Source organism: Macaca fascicularis, chromosome 14 (genome assembly GCF_037993035.2).
Source record: "Macaca fascicularis isolate 582-1 chromosome 14, T2T-MFA8v1.1".
NCBI classification, from domain to species: domain Eukaryota; kingdom Metazoa; phylum Chordata; class Mammalia; order Primates; family Cercopithecidae; genus Macaca; species Macaca fascicularis.
Window position 1 is genome coordinate 4,001,861 of NC_088388.1, and position 14,378 is coordinate 4,016,238.

The 14,378-nt window shown below is 51.7% G+C and overlaps 1 protein-coding gene across 14 annotated transcripts in view; it reads left to right on the forward strand.

Moving 5' to 3' along the window:
* The window catches only part of SHANK2 (SH3 and multiple ankyrin repeat domains 2), a 666,634-nt gene that overhangs the window by 468,718 nt on the left and 183,538 nt on the right, over nt 1–14,378 (forward strand). For 13 of the 14 annotated variants that reach the window (XM_065527817.2, XM_074012927.1, XM_074012925.1 and 10 more), the window contains 2 exons: nt 1,059–1,141; nt 2,758–2,882. In XM_065527817.2, coding sequence (XP_065383889.1) covers nt 1,059–1,141; nt 2,758–2,882 — 208 coding nt within the window. Of the gene's footprint in view, nt 1–391; nt 1,142–2,757; nt 2,883–14,378 lie in introns of those variants that run through there. The other variant, XM_074012934.1, reaches the window with a different exon arrangement.

Consider the following 14,378-nt stretch of genomic DNA (forward strand, 5'->3'; position numbering starts at 1 on the left):
GTGGCAGCTAGCGCAAAGTTGGAGCTTTTTTGGTTTCTTTCCTTAAAAAAAAAAAAATGCCATGGCAAGAGGCAAGCAGTGTGGCTCTAGCTTGTCATCTCAAAGGGGCAGCCCATATCCCCTCCAGTTCCCCCAGCAATGGATTCATCATCCCCACAGAGGGCCAGTGTCCTCAGGGGCTTTGAGACCGAAATGTCCTGAGTCCTCTGCCAGGGAGCCCCTCACCCACCGGCCTCACCCACCGGCCACGGGGCAGGGGTGATGCTGGAGGGGGGGCTGCAGAGAGAGCCCCAGCCCCTCCCGCTCCCCGCCCGCTCCCAGCCCAGCCTGCGGATGCTCTGCGCGGGATGACGCCCAGGCAGCCGCCGGGCGGGCGCACTGTGGGCTCGTCAGATGATTGTGGGGGCTCCTGCCTGCCGCACACCGCCGGCGCCGGGACGGGAGAGGGAGGGGGCGCTGGATGCGACGCGCAGGTCCCTGCGTCTCTGGTGCCTGCTGCCGGCTCGTGCGGGGAGCAGATAGGATTTGATTTTTTTTTTTTTAACCCCCTTCAAGGAAAAGCAAAACAAAACTGCTGCCTCATTTCTCCTCTGGCTGGTTTTCCCGGGCTCTGCTGGAAGATGCGTGTGGCCGGGACAAGCCGGAGGAGCTCATTCCCGACGCCGCCGCTGCTGAGGCCGCCGCTGCCGCCGCCGCCGTTCGGGCCACTTACTTTCTTTGCCCTGGGCGGCGTCCTGGCCAGCCCCCCTTGAGCCTGCAGCTCAGCCATCCCTCCGGCAGCCGCCCCACCATGTATGACTCCTTCCTCCGGCTGGCTCCGGCTCTGCCTGCCCCCACCCTGCAAGTCTCATTGTGCCACGCTCGCCTATCCCGGTAGCCACCCCCCTCTTCCTTCGCTCCTCCTGCACCCTCGCTGCCTCCTTTCCTCCATGCTGCCTGGATCTGGCGAGCTGGGGTGATTAATTGGCTATGATGATGAACGTCCCCGGCGGAGGAGCGGCCGCGGTGATGATGACGGGCTACAATAATGGTCGCTGTCCCCGGAATTCTCTCTACAGTGACTGCATTATTGAGGAGAAGACGGTGGTCCTGCAGAAAAAAGACAATGAGGGCTTTGGATTCGTGCTTCGAGGGGCCAAAGGTAAGAGCAGCCGCTCCGAGCCTGAATATGTTCCCATGTTTGTGTGTGTGTGTGTGTGTGTGTTTGTACGCCTGCATGCAAAACGTTCCTGGCTCAGGAATAAGCATTAAATAAGCATTTTTCCTGGGGGCACTTGGTTGCTAGACAACCATGTTCTTTCACATTGCGCTTTACTCAGAAAGCGTCAGGGTTTCCTTGAGGAATGTTTTTAATTTTCTGTAGACAACGTTGTTCTGAACGGGTTCTCTCTCCCCCTTGCCCCCTCCTACCTTTTGTTTTTAAATGATGGGGTGGTTAAAATTTTGTGTTCTACTTGAGCCAGACTGTGGCTGCCCTCAGAGCTCCGGCTCTCAAATCCCCAGGATTGCCCAGGCCTGAGTTTCAGGCACCTAGAAACTGCCCCATTCTGGGAGTGGGCTTTGGCTCCAAGGGCAGCGAGCATTTGTGTGCTTGCCTCTAAGGTGACTTTGCAAAGAAAATGTGACAAGATGGTCCCCTCTGCCACGGACTGAGCCGGCAGCACACACGTTACGTGGCCCGTCGTGGGAGGCTCAGGGATGCCGTCCATGGCGGTACACCCGCCAGCCGCCCTGCACGCACAGCTTCCCCTCCAAAAGAAAACAAAATGGCATCGCCTCCCCGTGAGAGGGGACATCCGCCCACCGCGTGTGTGGCTCAGCCATGTGGAAGTTTCATCTGAGGGCTTACGCGCTGTGCCAGGGGTCCTGCACCTGTGCTGCAGGAGGCCTCGTCCCCGGCTGGCGTGCCCACCTGCCTCAGACTCAGGCAGCTCCATAGCAAGCTATCCAGAGAGAGAAAGAGCAGTTGCAGCTGTCTCTGTGAGAGCGTCCACGCCTGTCTGTGTGATTTGCTCTCCCCTCCCCCTGCTGGAATCTTCATCTCCACACCCACCCACCCCCGGCCACTCATGCCTCCCTAGGAAAGTCCGTCTCCTGCCCTGGAGTTGCACCTGGCAGCTGTGTGGGCCCCAGAAGCTGAGCCTCATTGTGCTGGGCAGTGTGGCTCAGCACCCCCCCCCTCCACACACACACCAGTGCCCAGGGACACTGGTCACACACAGAGTGATCACAGAGGCCTGGGGTCCCTGTAGACGGGACTCATGAGCAGATTCCAAATCCGTAGCCACCCACTGGGTCAGCGTGATGTTCCGTCCGCATTCCAAGTTGAATTCCCTTGGTTGCGAGTCTACGTAGATGTAAATTTGGCAAGTGGTTTAGTGTGGTGTTTCTGTAGCTCTGTGTGGCAGGGGAGGAACTTTTCCATTTTTAGAACCGAAAATGTTTAGTCACTGATGCTTTTAAAGAAAATGACAGGCGTGTAGACATGTACCACAGAGCACATTATCCCGTGGTTTCAGCAGAGAGGCCAAGAAATATGATGGTGGCACCAAGGTGCAGTTGACTTCATTGCTTGAGTTGCATCGGCCCATGAGTATGAGTCTCAAGCCATTCCTGGGGGAGAGTTGGCCTGGACCAGCCACCTGCGATGGGAGATGTGCGGGCCCACTTCCTCCCGGGGTCCCTTGGGGAGGTCAGGCAATGTGAATTTGGAAAACATCTCCCAGGCTTGTAACCAGGTGCTGCTTGTCTTCCCAGCTGACACACCCATTGAAGAATTCACACCAACACCGGCGTTCCCAGCCCTGCAGTACCTGGAGTCCGTGGATGAAGGTGGGGTGGCGTGGCAAGCCGGACTAAGGACCGGGGACTTCTTGATTGAGGTAGGGACACAGGTGTCTGTATCTTTCTGCTTGGGGAGAGCGCCGACTCTCGGGGAGGAGGTCGTAGTCCTGGCAGCACGGCCACGAGGCCCAGTCTGGGAGTGCTTGTGGAGTCTGCCATGAGCTTTCGTTGTTTGGTCAATTTCTCCCACCATGGGTACCTCTGCCTGTGGACCTGGTGTTGGGCTTGTCTTGGAGGCCTTGGCCATAACCCGTTGGAGGAGGAAACGTCTGTGGAATTTGGCCATTGGTCTTGAAGTAGAAGATAGAAAGTGGAGGCATGTGGTCACCATGATGTTGGGGACATGTGCAGATCTGTGGGTGGCTTAGGTGTGACTCCATAAATAGGTACCAAGAGGAGTCATCATCCGTTCTTGTGTCCTACGGGTGAGTCGGCAAGCACTCTTGTGTGGCAGTTGCTGGTGTGAGGTCTGTAACATTGGTGGCTAAGAGCTCGTAGATTTGCAGGTTGTGGTAATCACCCTGTCAGTTGAACAATGGCCTTCTAAGACCAAGGAGCCCGGGCAAGAGGGATGGCTGGCGTCGATGGTGCAAAAAGGAAACTTAGGAATTCAGATGCTTTGAAAATGGGCGTTTGCTGGTACTGAAAAGGAAAGAGCATTTTCTTCCTTTAGAGAATAGAGGTGTGAGTGCCCCAGCTCTCCAAACAGCAAACAGTCCCTAGGGTTGGCACGTTGGTGTGTGCGAGGGGTCAGAGGCCCCAGTGCATCTGATCACCTGGCCTTTTTGTGAGTTTAGGTGTTACTTTTAATCTTGTTATGCAAAGGAACGTGTGACTCTTTTGAAACAGGAAGAAGAAAAGAACGTTATAGGTTGAAAAAGATGATATTTTAAAGGCTCAGTAGACTCAAATGGTCCTTGTTGGGAGTGTGTGTTTCTTGGATGCACACGCTCTTCTATGTCACCCTGAGCCCTGCCTCATGTACATCAGAACTCCACATGCAGGTGGAAGGGGTGGGTACGTGGCATCCAGCCAGCCATGTGGTGGTCCCTGCCGTTGGGCCAGATATTCGTTCTGTAAATGAGGATCCCACATCCCAGCCCCTGGTGAGAAGGCTACCTGCGATCATTTCTCCCAGTCAGGCCTAAGCTCCCAAGCTGGCTGATCATGCTGTGATTCTGCTAGTGATCTCCTTAGAGATCCTCAGGACTATTAAGGGGCGATGGAAAGTCAGAAGGGAAGAGACTGTTAGAGAGCCAGGTAAGATGGAGCAGGTGCTTAAACTTATTCTGAGTGCGTCCTGTGGATCTCTTTGATTTGCTGGAAGATATATTTAAATGATTATCGACCAATCAGAACCTGATTTGAATGAGAAATGAACTTATTTGGGTTTTTGTGCATTGAAACTGTCGGATGCCCACTAGAATGATGGAGACCGGAGCCCGCCATGGCTTCGGGGGTTAATTCAATTTGTAACCTTCATGAAAATGCAGAGGGCCTGGGTTGAATCATCCTCTGTGGGATGCAGTTGGGATGTGAGTCCCCTTCCTGTGTGTGTGTGTGTGTGTGTGCGCGCGCGTGCGTGTGTGTGTTGCGGGGGGCGTGGCCTTGGGCCTAGCAGCAAGGCTGAAGTCTATAGATGGTGTAAGAGTGTGTGCATGTGTGACAGGCAGGATGGGGGGGTGTTGAAATAGGTCGCTCTTGGTTCTTGATTTTCAATAATAAAAGAGGGCTGCAGATGCAAGAGCACCCCCCGTTGTTCAGCTCGTTGGACTGTTTCCTGGATAAACTCATCAATAAAAGAAGCGTGGCCTGCTGAGGCATATGTGTGGGCCCCGCACTTGCCCGGTGAGCAGAGCCGCACTGGGTTAGAAGATGTTGCTGTCTGTGGCTGCAGCGCTTGCCTGGGTGGGGCCGAGAAGGTGCACCTGTCCTGTCGGTTTGAAGCCTTTGTGGAAATTTGGAGCTTTGAGAGTTTCCACACTTCTGTTTCTAAGCACCTCCTTTGACATTGCTTTTAACCTCTGATATGCAAATATATTTGCCATTTGAGGGCAGGTTTTATATTCTGGGTAACCTCTGACTTCCAGTATTCTAGGAATGGCTGGTCCTGAGATGCATTAGGGCTTTGCCTGCATTATGATGTCACAGATGACCCAAGGAGCACTGGGCCCTCCACAGCACTGCACGGCTGCTGTACCCCAGTCTTACACTAATGAGGGTGCAGGGCACAGGCAGCTGGACCCTTGCATGATCCTGGCTCCTCACAGTTCATGTCCACAGCTGCCTCTGGGGACTCAAATTCTCCTCCAGGGGCTTAAGACTGAGAATTCCATTGAGTTGTGTTTCTAGAGGCTGGATTTTGCCACCGGAATATTAAAATCGTGTATAGCCTAATAGGTGCGTGTTTGTTCCGACAGACCATGTTTCTCTATTTTCGGTGAAAAGCTTTGACCTTGGAGGGATGGTGTGAAACAGCGTCATGTGTCTCACGTGAATTTTCTTTTTGGTGAGCAGCCAGCCCTCGAGTCGGTGGGGTTTCTGAGCTCTCGGTGAGGTGCAAGGTCTCCACGTGAAAAGCTGCCTGAAAGGCAGACACTGTGTCTTCCTTACCCCAAGCAGCCCTTGGCAGGCCTTCCTTTCTGTCTGCTATTTGAAAGAACCTCGAAAGTGTGACAGATTTTTATTTTCTCTTTAAAACTGCATGCTGCGGTCTGAACTTTTGGATGAAGGGGCACCCTTTGAGTGAATGTTGGCTTTTAACGTCTTTGGCGTCTCCAGAACTTCATTTTCCCTCATTAACTTTGTGAGAATGCCCTGACGTGGCCCTCCAGCTCTCGGCCTTGGCGCCTGTCATGGTTTCCTGCTGTGCGTGACTTTCTTGGGTACTTACCTTGTAGAATTTATTTCTCTCCTACCTAAGCTTTGGGGAAGAGTTCGTTCTTTTGCTGTTGTTTTTGTTTCTGGTTGACCACCCCCGACCCTACCAACCACAATCAAAGGCTTTGAGCTGTCGCCAAATCGGGAATCTCATCAGACAGACAGATGTTATCGCACAAGCTGTGTTGTAATAAAAGGTTCACCTCAGAGGTGGACGTGAAGGATAAGCGGATGTCCCGTGGATAGGGACATTTGATCACAGTGGCTCCGTGGACGGTGTGATTTACCATTTAGGATCAGCTGGTGTGCCGGAATCCCCGAGATAGCCAGTGACACTGAGCCATTCCAGATTGTGAAATGTCAACCAGCCCAGCGGAGAAGGAGCCAGAGAGATTTTAGAGGCCGTGGGAGGGGCAGGGCAGTGGGAAGTTGAATGCCCCTGCAGAGATCGCCCGTGGGACCTGCAGGGGGAGGCCGAGGCCAAGGCTTGCAGAGGGGTGGATGCTGGAGCAGTGACAGCCCCTGAGAGAAGCAGGGCAGGTGTTTCTCTCCATGCAGGTCAGAGGTGACGACGGGGCCTCCACCAGCCAGGAATGACAGAGGCCCACGTCCCTCTGGTGACAACAGGAAACCCAGTCCAAACTGATTTTCATAATGATTGGAGCTTGTCAGGAAGCCGAGACCAGAGTCTTTCGAGGGAGAGTCAGCCTGCTGTAAGAGTTTGCTGAAGACTTGTTTGCTGTCTCTTTTGAGATGACCCTGATTAGGCCCCTTCACTCCCACAACATGGGGCTGGAGAGGTCAGAGGCTGCTTCTGAAGTTCATGATACGTCCTAAGCCTGTGGGTGGCTCCCGGAGGACGGTAGTGCATCAAGTGTTTAAGGAGATGTGGGGGTGAGGACACCACTTTGATGTCTTGCGGGGTTCACCGTAGGTCTCACTCAGTGAAAGCTGGCTGGGCGTCCCAGTCACCCGAGGTTTATAGAAATCTGGTCTCCAGCCCACACGCCCTGAATCAGAACTATGAGGCAAGAGCTGGGGCATCCGTGAAAGCTGCAGTGGTGATGCTGGGGGTCCCAACAGACAGGAAGGGCGGTGACCCACTGGCCCGGCCCAAGTTGACATTCCAGCCTCTTGACGTGACCTGCCGACTAAAGTCTCCTCGACCCAAACACAAGCTGGTGCTGCGCTAATCTCCTTAAGACTAGGACCGTCTTCCACAAACCCCTTCTTTGACAACCTGAATTTTGTTTCTTGAGTGACTTTCCTGATCTAAAATATCCTGTATCTGAGACATCCTTACGATTCAACTCAACAGCAGGCAGGCAGAGGGCAAACAACATTTGCAACAAATGTCCCAAGAAGCCAGTGTCCTTGTTTATAGCAGCTGAGGTGGATCTCCAAGCGCTAGAAGCCCTGCAGTGCCCCATCCAACCCTCAGAGTCATCCGTACAGCATGTGTGTTCCTCCCCACTTTACAGATGGGGAAACTGAGGCACACAGGTGAAGTAACTGGAAGCCCTGCAGTGCCCCATCCAACCCTCAGAGTCATCCGTACAGCATGTGTGTTCCTCCCCACTTTACAGATGGGGAAACTGAGGCACACAGGTGAAGTAACTGGCCCGTGGCCATGTAGCTGGTGAGTGGAGAAGGTGGAATTCCAGCCCAGGCTGTCCGACTCTGTGATGTCGTGGCTCAAAGATGCATGAACAACACTTTGATGAGTTTTATGTATAAATGGGCAAACGGTAAGAAGAAAAGCAGTGAGGTGCCCGTTTTGTTTTCACATTAGCAAATACTTCTTTGTGACTATACACGTTGCTGGTGACAGGACTCACATGTTGCTGGGGGAAAGACTAGGTTGCCATAGATGTTTTCAAAATCAATGTGGCAGTAGGTAATAAGAGCCATAAAGCTGAACGAGGAATTTTACATCTAGGAATCCATGCTAAGGGAATAATCTTTAAAAACAGGCAGAAATCAGCCAGGCATGGTGGCTCACACCTGTAATCCCAGCACTTTGGGAGGCCAAGGCGGGTGGATCACCTGAGGTCAGGAGTTCGAGACCATCCTGGCCAACACGATGAAACCCCATCTCTACTAAAAATGCAAAAAATTAGCTGGACGTGGTGGCGGCGCCTGTAGTCCCAGCTACTCGGGAGGCTGAGGCAGGAGAATCGCTTGAACCTGGGAGGCGGATGTTGCAGTGAGCTGAGATCACGGCCACTGCCCTCCAGCCTGGGTGACAAAGCAAGACTCGGTCTCAAAATAATAATAATAATAATAGTAAATAATAATAAAAAAATTAAAACAGGTAGCAATTACAGTGTGGCAGAAACAAGGAGTTGAGGCGGGGAGGGGGCGGGGCTAATGGGAGAATGGTTCAGTGACAGTAAACATCTGATGTGAATTCATAAGAAAGCATTAAAAATGATGTTTACAAGGAGCTCTTAACACCAACCAAGAAAGGCTACATTCTGCTTAGTGAGAAAGGCAGAATCAAAATGCTCAGCACAGTGTCATCTAATACCATCTTTCCCCAGTGTAAGCACAGAAGAAAACAAAAAGGACAGGAAACATTAACCCCTAGGTGGTGAGATTATGTTATTTTCTCTTTATTTCAGATGTTTCCCTCAGATTTCCTGGAATCGAAGTATTCCTATTTTGAAAAGTATCCATCTCATACATAGGAAAGCGTGTCTTAGAAGAAAGTTATCTCACACGGGAGACAAATGTCCAGCCCCCTTGGCACAGGGGGTACTGTTTGCTGTCAGAGGAAAAAGGCTTCCTGGGCATTAATTACTTTCCCGGGGCCGTTCCTCACCCGCCTGCTGCAGGGCTCTGACGACGCCTATGGTTTTTGTGGTTGTTTTCTTGGCCCTGAAGTGGCCGATCTCATTTTTGCGTTAATTTCTCTAAATAGGTTTTCCCTCGCAGTTAAAGCAGCAGCAGTATCCTTCATCCTTGAAAAGTGGTGCTCGAGTTTGCTAATTACTTTTTCCTCGTATTAAATGCTTGCACGAGAGAGGGTGTGGATCTGCTTTATACTCGTGGTTTGTATTTAAGTCAGGAGGCTAAGAGGGATGCACTGGTGTTTTCCTCAGAGACTCTGGGAGGATCTTGTAAGGCCGGGTGTGGCAGCTCATGCCTGTAATCCCAGCACTTTGGGAGGCCAAGGTGGGCAGATCACTTGAGGTCAGGAGTTCAAGGCCAGCATGGCCAACATGGTGAAACCCTGCCTCTACTAAAAATACAAAAATTAGCTGGGCATGGTGGCGTGTGCCTGTTAATCCCAGCTACTTGGAAGGCGGAGGCAGGAGAATCACTTGAACCCGGGAGGTGGAGGTTGTAGTGAGCCGATATCGCACCACTGAACTCCAGCCTGGGCAACAGAGCAAGACTCCGTCTTGAAAAAAAAAAAAATGTTTCTTAGGCTGGTATTTTAAAATTGGACTTGAGAAATGTGAGGTGGCCTCTAGCATGTTTGACTTTTCAACCAAGCAGGCGTGAGGAACAGTTGTTAGAGCTCGCTACTCAAGGGTCAACCTCCCCTCCCCAGCTTCAGACTTAAATATTACTTGGAGGAAAGAAAATGAAGTCCAGATTCAGCACGATCAGTCATTACTCTTGCTGGGTCCTGTGATTCCTGTCGATGAAATGTGTGGTTGTGACAGTAGAATCACTTGAGACGAACTGAGCTCTCAGCACTGGACTGCTGGTCAGAGGCATGGAGCACAGAGCTGGCATTCAATCAACTTTCCTTTTTAGAGACAGGATTTTGCTTTGTTGCCCTGGCTGGAGTGCAGTGGCATAATCACAACTCACTGCAGCCTTGAACTCCTAGGTTCAAAAGATCCTCCCGCCTCAGCCTTCCAAGTAGTTTACACTACAGGCATGCACCACCATACCTAGCTAACTTGTGTACTTTTTTATAGAGCCAGAGTCTTGCTTTGTTGCCTGGGCTGGTCTCAAACTCCTGGACTCAAATGATCCTCCTACCTGAGCCTCCCAAAGCACTGGAACTAAAGATACATCACCTCACCTGGCCTCGGTCAGTACTTGTCATGGATCATCATCTTGTCCTTCATCATTATTAATGATGCCCGACTCAGAAGAGGAAACCAGTGGCTATTAATTGAACAAACAGGGATGATAATATTATCATAATGACTGATGTTCATTACCACTGTTATGTGAAGCATGTAGCAGTCACAGAGCACACCCAGCATGTGCCAAGTCCATCAGACACTTCCAGCCAAGAGTACATGAGCCATGGTTTCCTTTTGCCTCTGTTGTGGGGAACATCTCGAATACAGGTACCTGCCCCACCCCACCCCCTAGCCTCCGAAGTCCCTGGCAGGCACATCTCCTCCTTTGGCTCAAACTCCTGCTCCCAGAGCACTCACCACCCTGTACAATTCTGTGTTGGCGTGGGTCCGGCTTTTAGATCACCTTGGAATTCCTATTCCTGATGCCCGCTTTGCTCTCTAGCAGCAAATCCCAGGGCCAAGGCCAGAGCCCTGTTGTGGTTTGCCTGGTGCCAGCATCCCTTGGGTCTAGTGGTTCAGCCACATCACACAGCTCACATTTCTCTAGCTCGCCTTTTGGGATATTGTGAGAGACTTTGTCCTGCTGGTGGCCCTGATGACCAATCTGGAAACTCTCTGCACCCCACCCCCAAAATTTCTTCTGCTCTTATTTAAATGGTTTTAAATGGCTACTTAATAACCAAGTTAAAGACCAAAGACCAGCTGATGTTAGCAGGAACCCAGGGTGACTGCTGAATTCTTGAGCAGGGTCACATTGGTGCTTTGGTCATCAAGGCCAATATTTCATTGCATTCACACCAAAGACAAACAGGGTCTGTCCTGCATCCCTCTGAGTGTGGGGTGTTTCTGTCCTGACAGCTCAGTGGCTTCTCACCGTGTCATCAGGATCCACTGACCAAGGGCAATAGCACTGGGGGCCTTTACCCTCTAAGGCTAATAGCACTGGGGGGGTCTTCACTCTCTGAGGCTAACAGCGTTGGGGTCTGCTCTCTGAGGCTTAACGCACTGTGGTCTTTCTTCTCCCAGGCAGAGGCCACTGCTCTGTGGGGAGTCCTGGATGGCGGGGAGGTTGGATCCCTTTTCTGCGCGTGGCCTTCTGGGCCTGGGGAGGTCGTTCTCTTTGTCCTCCATATTGACTGGGAACAGGTGGTCCGGGCTGAGGAGCAGCCCAGGAATCTTGCTGAGAAGGTGGATGCGGGCAGCTCGGCAACTTGCAAATCTGAAATCTTGGCTCGTTCATTTTGGGGTTCTAATTTGAAGCATCAGTGATTTCAATTTCAGGCTATAAAAAGATTCAGAATCACTTCAGGGGACCGTGGCTGCTGTGCTCAGATGCCGTGGGACTGGCAGATGGCAGCACACGGGGTTGGAGAAAGGCGGAGAGGAGCCGCGGTCAAGGGCACAGGCTGTGCCGTCTGATCCGGGTTTGAATCCAGGTTCTGCCTCTTCTTAACTGTGTGAACTTGGGCAGGTTGCTCATTTCTTGGCCTCAGTTTCTCAAACTGTAAATAAAAGTGTGTATGAAGCATGTAGCAGTTTCTGGCATCATGAGTTCTCAACAAATGGTGGCAATTGTAAAAATTACTTCTGAAACTTCACTCATTCATTTCTGAAGCATACATTCTGCCTCTCAGGTGCTGGGCCGGAAGAAAGACGTGAATCAGACACAGTTCCTTGGGGAACACACAGTTTAGGAGGGGCAGGCAAAAAGCAGAGTGTGGCGAAGGCCCCACAGTAAATCAGGAAAAGGGCTTCATGAAAGATGGTGTTGGCTCCAGGCTTTGATGGGTTAGTGAGGTTTCTGCAGGCAGAACTGAGGAGAAAGATCTTGAGCAAAAGCTTAGGGGGTCAGGAATGTTCAAGGTGGATTTGGGGAGTGATCAGATGCTGTGAAGCTGGGGGTGAGCAACTGGTCTAGTGGGGGCCTGGGATGTTAGTTAAGTAGGTACAAATGTGTGTGACTGGACAGCTGCACAGAGCGAGAGCGTAGCTGGATCTCTCCAGGGTGCTGAACCCCTGTGGGGCATGGTCTCTCTCCAGGGTGCTGAACCACTCCAGGGCGCTGGCCCTCTGCAGGGTGCTGAACTAGAGAGCTGGAAGGATAGGATGCAGCCTTCCTCAGGAGTCTGGAGGACGCCCTCAGCATGTCCCCTGCCTCCGTCCCTGCACCTTTCATTTCTGTCCCCTGCATCCTTGGAGTTTCTGAGCCTAGAGGCTCATTACTTAGTGACAGTTTCATCTACTTGGTAGAGAAATCTCTTCCACAAGGAGGGGCCAAGGAGCCAATGTGGTCGAGCATCTGCCATGTCCTGCCTTGTCCATCTGCATCTACTTTGAGCCCCACTTCCCTCACCACTGTGGTTTCAGCTCACATCATGCCTTCTCAGAGAGGACCCTCTTGGCACCCTCAGGTTTCCCTGACTCTTACACTCACACCGTGTGCTTCCGTGACCATAGGAATCATACATTTCCTGTGTTAGGTGACTGACTTACTATCCACCTCCCTCAGGGAACATTCCCTGTGGGCCAGAGAGTTTGCTGACCATGTCTCTGCTACATCTCCAGCATGCAACACAGTGCCAGGTGCATAACAGAGGCCCCAGCGCATATGTTCAGTGATGGGCACTCCTGGGAAGTAGTTTTACACTCATCTTGCAGGTAATGAAACTGAGCCTCAGAGAGATTAAGAAGCCTGCCCAGGGCCCTCCAGGGAGGCCTGAATCTAAGCTGACTCCAAAGCTTGTTTCTTTTGCACTGTGTCTACCTCATGGTCCAGGTAAGTCCCAGATCATTGGGATGTAACCTTATAGCCATCTTTTTCTGTGTGTGGATGCTGTACACCCAGCCCCAGGCTACATGGAGCGAAGGCAGCAGGAGGCATAGTAGGCTGACACCCCCATGTTGGAAGCTGCTGGCACCAGGTCCTCTGATGCACCCATTCGTGCCTCTGGGTCCTCTCCACCTGCCCCCTCCTCCCTCCTGTACACCCACTGCCCGCTTCCCAGTGTGCTCAGCAGGCTCTTGTTAGCATTGATTTGTCTTAGCCTTTGGTGCCCTTTTGTGGGGAGTTTCATGATACAAGCGGTTAGATTGGCAAATGAACTGGAGGAAGGCCCTGTGCTAAGTGCCCCATGGGGTCTTTTAATTGATGGAGTTTGTCAGCCCTGGGAATTAGGGTGTGTACGCGCCCACAAGCAGAGTGGGATGAGAAGGGGAGGCAGAGCTGATGCTGTAGAGCCCTGAGAATGGTGGCCCCACTGTGGTCTAACGAAATCAACCACCCACCAGCAAGTTATCTGCTTCCCTCTCCCCGGGATCTTCAGATGGGTCCTATGGAGCAGACTTTTCCATGCATCTCCTTTGTATTCAGTCTCGTGGCAGGACCTAGGGGGTCATGGAGATAAACAGGGGCTGTCCTGGGCATGTGCACCTCCATCAGCACCCTCAGGGCTGGATCTGCAGAGAGAGGAGTGGGTTATATGGGTGAGAAGGGGAGATGGCACGTGTGCCAGGCCAGTGAGGAGATGGATGTCGCCATTGGGCGCTTTCCCTGGTCTGCGGAATATGCCACACTCCTCCTGGCCCCAGACACTTGCCCACAATTTTGTCTCCTCCACCTGCATTTGTCTCAGATGTCTGAAAGTTGCCTGTGGTGCCCACTCATAACCCCTTGCTATAGTCACTTCCTGCACACACCCCGTCAGATAAGGGACCACCCAGAGCCGAGCACATGGCAAGCACCCAATAAATATTCCTTAAGGAAAGGAAGGCACCACTGAGGAGAGCACAGCCAGGATAGAACTTCTGTCTTGGAGAAGGGGATCCTTCCTCCCAAACCCCTTCCCCATCTCCATCAGTGCCGGAACTTGAAAAGCTGGTGGAGGTGGAGGGGTGGACTCATTTACATCAGGGAGAGTGTGAGAAGCCAGCCCTTCCCTGGAAGGTGCCAGCCTTCTCTCCCCAGGCCCACTCAAATCCTGAGAGGTTTACAGGGGGAATGTGTACCCCTCCTCCTAGGAAATTTTGAGTAAACTCTACCCCCATATCTGCCTGGTGGCCAGATTTTACATTAGTGTTATTTCACTATGTTTCGAGTAAATCATGTCAGACACAAATAAAATTGGTAATGCAGAGAAACCAAAGAAAAAAACCAGGGATGCTGCCACCAGGAGACAGTGTCCGCAAAACAAGGTTTATCTTTGTGGAATTTTATTTCTTTATATGTGTCTTGTTAGTAATACACTTTGTCATGTGTTTATACACTGTTTTTTTTTTTTTCGCTTGGGTATGTCTTTTTTTTGTTGTGGTAAAATACACAGACCATAAAATTTACCATCGAACCCATTAGCACTCACTCTCCATATCCCTCCAGCCCCAGGCAAATACTCATCCCCTGTCCGTCTTGGGTCTGCCTGTTCCGGATGTTTTCCATCCACAGAATCATGCTCTAGGCAACCTTTTTTCTGTCTTCTTTCAGCATCATGTGCTTTAGGTTCAGCCGTGTGGTAGCGTGTGTCTGTACTACCTTCCTTTTGTGGGTGAATGACATTCCACCACATGGTTAGACCACAATTAGTTTATCCATTCACCAGTTCAGGGACACTT